Source organism: Periplaneta americana, chromosome 6 (genome assembly GCF_040183065.1).
Source record: "Periplaneta americana isolate PAMFEO1 chromosome 6, P.americana_PAMFEO1_priV1, whole genome shotgun sequence".
Taxonomy (NCBI): domain Eukaryota; kingdom Metazoa; phylum Arthropoda; class Insecta; order Blattodea; family Blattidae; genus Periplaneta; species Periplaneta americana.
This window is the reverse complement of record NC_091122.1, coordinates 138,826,212-138,834,454: the sequence shown is the minus strand read 5'-3', so window position 1 is coordinate 138,834,454 and position 8,243 is coordinate 138,826,212. Positions and strand designations below refer to the sequence as shown.

At 36.4% G+C, this 8,243-nt stretch overlaps 1 protein-coding gene across 1 annotated transcript in view; it reads right to left on the bottom strand.

Annotated features, from left to right (window-relative positions):
• Nucleotides 1-2,292, bottom strand: part of LOC138701804 (acetylcholine receptor subunit alpha-type acr-16-like) — a 41,939-nt gene extending 39,647 nt beyond the window's left edge. Inside the window, exon 1 of the mRNA XM_069829074.1 lies at nucleotides 2,062-2,292. Within this exon, the coding sequence (XP_069685175.1) occupies nucleotides 2,062-2,170 (109 nt within the window). The 5' untranslated portion in view covers nucleotides 2,171-2,292. The remainder of the gene's footprint in view (nucleotides 1-2,061) is intronic.
• Nucleotides 2,293-8,243: the final 5,951 nt, after the last annotated feature.

Below are 8,243 nucleotides of genomic sequence, written 5' to 3'. Positions count from 1 at the left end.
TTGGTCCTACAGAATATATCTGTTATGGTAACAATGATTAGAGAGGAAAAATTCGCTCCGGCGCGGCGCCGGGGATCGAACTTGGGTCGTTGGTCGTTACAAAGGGAAAACACTAGAGGAGAGGAATTCGATCCTGTGCTGTGGATTGAACTTCGGCGTAGCTGAGTGGTTAGAGCACTTGGTACATAGAACCAAGGACTCGAGTTCGATCCCCGGCGCCGGAGCGAATTTTTCTCCTCTAATAATCATTGTTAGATTGTTAAGCTTGCTACATTTAAAATGCCAATTTAGTAAGCTATTTATTTAAAGACGAGCTGTTGTCCTCTGTGATTCGAAATTCACGGATTCAAAACAGCCAAAGGCGATGAATTTTTACTAGGCTTCCTTCGGAAGGGAAATGAATGTGGTAGTAGATTTACGGCACGTAAAAAAAAAACCTTGTCCTTGACTGAGGGCTTCAGGCAAAATTTGTCACCCATTTATCGCCGACGCCAAAATTCGATAGTAGTATATTGGGCTCAAGCCAGTGAGTAAAGCGCGCGTATACTTAAATTTGTTGAGTACCACAAGATTAGTGCTTAGAAGACATGATGAAACTTGTTCGTGAAGTGATGGAAGAGGGACTGTTTTACTTATCATATCGACAGAGTATAAAATGAATTATGAAACTGATAAAATATGTAATAATGACAATACGACTCTCGGCATGAATCATCAATAGGGAGCGGATTTTTATGTGCTAAAAATTTTAATATATTTATTTTTTATGTGCTAAAAAGTACGAAAATATTTGCTAAAAATAAAAAAAAAACATATTTTTTTTTAAATATGACAAAAATACCTTACTTAGCTTGAAAAAAAATATTACTAAGTACTGACCAACCATATTTGAGAGCTAGAAGTTGGAAGCCGAAAATTGCAGTGAACAACAAAGGTCGTCTCCAAATACTCCATCACAAATGCATGCCGATTATCTCTCTATACTGTGAAAACGATCTTTCCACATCACAGGACGTCAGACGTGCATATTTAAAGAGAGGAATGTCCCAAACACAAACACCGTCAATTTCACCTACAGGTACACCCTCCAATACTTGAGCAACTTTATACATTTTTTTATATCCACTGTTTTTCCCAAACACATTCTGGAATTTGTCCCTTAGTACTTGTACATCTGAACCTGATAGCGAGTCTAGTTTAATTTCCACGGCACGCACCTCCCTGTTTCAGACAACAGGTTTTTGGATGTTTCGAGTTTTTTTATGGTGTCACACAAAAAGCTTAGATTTGCTAATAGGAAAGCCAAATCGTTTTTTAAACAACCATCTTTCAGTATATCTTGAAGGATATCGATTGACGAAGCCCGGTAACAGGGAATCACAACAAAATATATTGCCGTACTTGATAGACATGAGCGAGAGGCGAGAGATTTGTTTATATAAAATAATGTTCATACCCGAGCTCTTACCTGTTGTGTTTCACAAACAAAGCGTGGGAGTGATATAATTGATTTAGTTTTAAAATATTTAAAAGTTCTTGTAAAAAATTATTTAAGAAAAAAACTCCAAGATCTATGTGTTTATAATAGATTTTCTGAAAATATGTATTTACATAATTTTCTTGTGAAAATATGTTTTTTATGTGAAATAAAATTCGGGTTTTAAACTTGAAACTTCATGTTCGGAATTTTTAACTTTGTTAATTGTGTTTTATCACACGCAAAAAGAATATTTAATTACATAGGAATCCGCTCCTTAATCATCAAACACTAAAACAGAGTGTGTAATGCTGCATATAGGCCTACGAATGGAAAATCTATTTCTTAAGAAATAAATATATAAAATTCGTATATAATCATAAACAGAAAGATTTCAGTCAATAACTGAAACGAAACTAATTAAGTTTGATCTGAATTGGGCCTTTTCCAAAATTAGAGAGACGAAGAAAAACAGTAGAAAGTTTGAAGTGGGTAGTTTTAGATAATCAAATTATGTCAGCTTGTGAAATTAACGCAATGTCATATAGAATACAAGCCCACTGCATTTTAATGACTTCACTTACCAGTCACAGCAGCCGAAATACCTGGCACCTCAATCTGAGTAAGAACCAGTAATTGAAGCACCACAAGCACCCACCACACACACCTCAACACATCCCTAGCTTCTGCCATATCTGCACCAACACTAAACTCTTATATTCGCATTTAAACAGGAGACTGCAGAGATTCCGCAGCATAACAGAGTCACCAATCAGCTAGTTGTAACTGCTCTAGTGTCGCATATGAGCCCAGGAACAGTCAGAAAGAGAGAGAGGGAAGAGTGTAGGGAGATAGGACAGAGGGGAAGGGGGGGATATGGTGACATGATAAAGTGGAGATGGGGGTGGTACTCAAGAGTTAATGCTATATATAGACACAATTGAATAATGCTCCACACAATAATCATTACATTTGGCACCGATATTGTCAGTGGATTTCTGTAGCAGTTCACAACTACCTTCTGTGTGACTAATGCAGACTCCTGAATATCAAATGTACACAGCAAAGCATCTTACCGTGGCTCACTTCAACTAAAGTGTAGAAATTGATAGAACTTGCGATATCTATAGCCTACTTGTTATCTTCTGTTTCATTTGTGCATAATAATTAGTCCACTGATCTCTTGAGGCTTCATATTTGCATAGACACCTCTTCCTTGATTGGCCAACAGAATGAAGGCGGTGTTGGAATGGAATTTCTGGAGGGGGGCACTACGACCCAGCACTGCGGCCTTTCAAGATCTATTGCGCTAACCCTCGAGCTAGGCGCGTTCCCAAACCCACACCGGCTGACTACACTAAGGTTCGCTGCATACCTAGTTCCGAACATGCAACCCCACTCATCCCTAGGCCAGCCCCTTCAGTGCGTCATCAGCCGGCGTTCAGGGAATGCTATGAAATGATGACGAAATGGAGAAATGTTGACGGAATGATGTAGATGGTTACTTGTCTATCCAATGAAATTAAGGTAATTCATAACACATAGAGAATAAGATACAAGATAATACAGACTAATAAAATATTGCGAACTTAGTGAAGTATGACAAGGTGTGTCCAGAAAAATAAAAATTGATTTGCATACTAGAGGTCATACTTTTTTACCCAAGTGTACCTTCTCTACAAGTAATATGCCAAAGCAATAAATCATTTAGACCAGTGTGGTCAACCATTTTCCACTTTAGGCCCTATCTTCGTCACGGAAGATGTAGGCTGCCAAGTAAATTTACAAAATGAATACGTGCTACAAATAAATTATTAATGAACATACAATAATTTTCCTCTGATTGAGGTTCTGGCTGATATGTACATCTACTGTATTATCGGCAGTACATCTCACTTGACGATATGTGGCAGAGGAAGAACAATTGTTTGTATGCTTCTGAAGTCTGATTAGTGTAATATGTAGCTAGTCAGCAATGTATGTAATAGAGGGGGGAAAGGAACTGGCCAACCTACCCTATTATCTCCTAACTTAGTTGCCTCATAAATAATACCTTCTTGTGAGGCTCAGACCTGTCTTCGGACAGTGGACTAAACAACATACAATAATTATATAGTTTTCCTAGAAAATTTACACAATAGTTTAATATTACTTTTATAAAAAAAAATATATGGTTTGGGTTTGTTCACATTATTACAAACTAATGATCAGTATATAATATTTCAAATACATTTCTATAATGTCAGAAAACAATTATTTAAGTAGGGTCATTTTAACACTTTTTGTGTTAACAAATTTTTCAAAGTCAATTTTCAGTCCTGTTACATAAAGTCGTATGCATGATTTTGGAGTGGAATTGTGAAGGCTATTCCTCGTTTTCGATTTCATTAATTTCGAAGTCGAAAAGCACTCAGAATACTGCCAAATAAAGACAATATTTCAAGAGCGAAATTTGTAAGTTTCGGGTACGGTTCTTGTGATTACATCTTCCAAATTAATTCTGGAGAATTGTCTCTTTTTGCTACGAAAATATATCCTACTTAAGTTTACATAACTACACCTGAAATCTGGGGATGATGATAATAGTGATGGTGTAGTGGTGGTGGTGATGACGACAGAATTAATGCAACTGAAGAAGGTTAGTAGGTTATTTTACGACGCTTTATCAACAGCTTAGGTTATTTAGCGTCTGAATGAGATGAAGGTGATAATGCCGGTGAAATGAGTCCGGGGTCCAGCACCGAAAGTTACCCAGCATTTGCTCATATTGGGTTGAGGGAAAACCCCGGAAAAAACCTCAACCAGGTAACTTGACCCGACCGGGAATCGAACCCGGGCCACCTGGTTTCGCGGCCATTCGCGCTGACCGTTACTCCACAGGTGTGGACGCAACTGAAGAAAAGTCGATGATAGCCTAGATCATATATGTAACAGATTGCTCATCCCTATGTTAAAATCGGCAGCACTTTGAAAAGAACAACTGGCAGGATAGCCACCCATCTGTCGTAAATGAACACGAGATGGCAGTACAGTCGCTAATGCAATTCAAATGGGAGTTATGACGTGACTCTTTATGTAACAACTAGATGGCAGCATAGTAAACCTGACAAAAGTTGTTACAGTCAAAGCCTATAAGGCCAAGCAATCTGGGTATAATATAGGGGAGACTGTTGTACCTTTAGCATAGTGTATCTTTGAACATTTTTTTTTAATTTTTGCTGCTACCTAGAGGACTCAAACTGAAGTAGATTGTAGAGAAAGCCACTAGGTAGCTCTGGTCGTAGTTTCAGTTTGATTTATTGTAAAGTGTGAGTTCTGTGGACAAACGAATTTTTTTTAGTACTAAATGCAAACATTTGTTCATTAATATATGTTTTCTAACACAAAACCAGATTGTATTTGTTACTATCTATCAAGTACGGTGTGTTCTCTGTCATCTGGTGAGTAAGGACATATTTTAATTTCCATGATTTATTTGAATCTCTGGTTTTGGGAGTCATATTTTTTTAAACATGCACCCTCTTGTACCTTTGAACACAAAACATCTTGTACCATGGGACATGTTCCAAGGTACACGATACTATCGATTTTTGTTTTTCCTTTATTTTAAGATCATGTCACGAAGTAAGTCTGGAGTTAAGAGGCCCCCCAGTTGATCCGGATGTCTTGAAGAAACAGTTATTACTCCTCCAGGAAATAAAATCTCAATCAGAGAAGCCTGCTCTGGTTTATGATGGCAAATATATTTTAAATATTTAAATATTTTAAATATGGCTGCAAAAGGGTATCTGTCGGATACAGGGGGGAGAGCCATTAATCCTTCCCATTGAAGGCTTTAAGGAACCAACCTGGACAAATACCCAATGTCCCATCCTTACCTTCCCGTGGTGCAGCTGTTAGTAAGCATAATTTTACAAGCTGAACTAAAGGGAGGGGCTACTCATCAATTAGCACTGGTCAGCTTGATGAGTTAATGACTGAATTTGGTATAATTTTCTTCTAACCAACACCTAATTCCCTCTTTACCCTTTCCTATCCAGTCCTCTGACTGAACTCTTACTTTCTTCGACCCCGACGGCATTAGAGCATTCGAGGCCTAGGGGTTCATTTCCCTTTCCTTCCTCCTCTTTCTGCTTTTCTGTTCCTAGTGCTGACCTGCTATGGCACTAAAATCGTCCTCCAGTGGCTTAAGGAGGGAAAGCTGGTGATCAACAAGATCTCCCAGCTAGGTCCAATGGACCTGTCAACCAACAGCAGGTGTGGTCCTCCAGACATTCTGGGGGTTGTGTGTGAATGAAGTAGCCACCAAAATGTTAAAATATGGTGTTCACTTAAATCGGCTACAACTTGCCATTTTTCACTGTCCATTGTGCAACTCAAACCAAGAAATGGATTCGGAACACCTCAAAATCTGTGCTTCAATGGCTTACCATGATAATATCTTTGAAAAATATTGGAGTGCAAGAGGTCAAATGACTTTATTGTCAAACGCCTGGCATTAGAAAACAACAACATATTTTAAATATGATTGTCAGTTTTTACAGCTATATTCCATTTGTTCCAAGCTACAAGAGGGTATGTTCCAAGGTACATGAACCTGTTGTACCTTTGGACACATTACATATCCCTTCATTTTATTTTTTCCATCCTTAATAGATCTATAAAACAGGAAAATACATACAGAAAGTTGTAAAGGAATCTTCAATAATTATTTCAACCATTTTTTCATTTAAAAAATTTCATTTCACAAATTTAAAAAAAAATTAAATGTGAAAAGTGTTTAAAGATACAACAGACTCCCCTATGATCTTGTATGATAGTAATTTTAGTTTTTGAAATATGTTAACGGCTCAAGACTCGTTTTTATGGGCTGCATAATATGGTCCACAGCCAGTATTTGGAACACCGAGACTTACATATTGCATACAACACCAAAGAGGTGGAGGAGGAGGAGGAGGAGGAGGAGGAGGAGGAAGAGAATGATGATGATTAATGGGGAAATTGTGGAATTGTAAGAGGGAAAACTGGAATATTCAAAGAAAGCTGACCCAAAACCATCTTTGTCCATTACAAATTCCAATTGGATTCACCAGGATTTGAAGCAGATGTCCAGCGTGGAAAGGCTATGCTCTAACCATACCATTAATGCTGTGCACTATAAGGACATACATGAAGTATGACAAAATTTAAATTCAATTTCAGCTGAAATAAAAATATACAATAAACCTTTGTGCGAGATCGTGTGTATTTGCTTGGTTTCCGCACAAAACCAATCCGCGGAAAGTCTAAAATTCCACATTCAGTATTCCCAACCTAACACACATAACAATTTCCCTCTTCTTACCGCTTAAGTGACATATTGATTTTACTGCTTTAGGCTTTTAACATATTATTTTTAGAGACGTTCAATATAGTAATAATTATACATTGGAAACTTACCACTGCAATTTCACCTAAATTGCACTGTTAATTATTGTTTTTAAATATTTGCAAAAATTAAGTAAACTCTACAACTCCACTAAAGTTACTGGATTCGTGATGCAAGTAACATTAAGGAAGCCGTGAAAAAATCAACAAGATTCCAGACTCATCATAGACTGGGGAAAAAAAAAGACAGACGTATATCACGGACTGCTGGAGTACGGTAAACACAGAAAACATTTTAAAGCAACAATGTTGAAGATAGATATTTTTGTTTTGCAAATTTGCCGTCATTGAACAGAAACCAAGATGGAGATTTCATTGCAACTAATTAGAAATTCCTCTTTCAGGTATGTAATAAATGATCTTCGCACAAAATAATGTACGATACACGAGCGGTATGTTTTCTTTCAATTCTCGGAAATTAAAAAAGCTCAACTATGTTTCGCTTTTTCAAACTTTTCCTCGAACATGAAAACTTCAACATGCCGCTCTTGTAACGCATATTACTATTATTGCAACAGAAAATTTACAAATTTCTCGCAAAAAAAAAAAAAAAAAAAAAAAAAAAAAAAAAAAAAAAAAAAAAAGGATCACATTTAAATGCCTGACTTCTTACAAGATTATCAATACGGAAACTTAGTGACGCAAAATAACCGAGTAATTGATAGATCAAATAATCAACTTAAAAAAATTCTTCATAGATGTTGCATAGAGATTTTTATTTATGCCACTAAAGGTAGCACTAAATATACTCATAATTAATTTTGGTATAGAAACACAATAACAATATTAGCAATACGGTAATAATATAGTTGTTGTTGCCAAGTAACGCTGACAACGAGATCTTGGCAATACAGCCATTAATTCTCTTGCTCTCGAATATTTCTCACACAGAGTGAGTTTAGAGGAAAGGCTGGACATTGCTGAAGATGATTCTGATTCATTTCTTCCTGAAGACTGCAGAATTGATAAAGAGATGAAGAAATAATGACGTTTTGTTCAAATATATTTTGTTCTACATTGACTTTCCCATTTTTTTTTTTTTTTTTAATTAAAAGTTCATGGAAATGATATGATATTATATCTTGATATTTTGAGTTGATTAATCTTTTAATTGTTGACAATGATAAAGCTAACATGAGGTTTTGTAAGATATTACTTCCCTTCTTAGCAAAATATCCATCAGCTTCAATGTGCCGGTACCCACTGAAAAATTATTCTTTTTTTAATAGTAACATGCAATGAAATGTAAGTTAATTGAAACAATGGTTAGTTAATTTGACATGATTTTTTGAGAACACTTAGGCTACAACAATATTAACTCTAACGAAAGTTGGCAAAT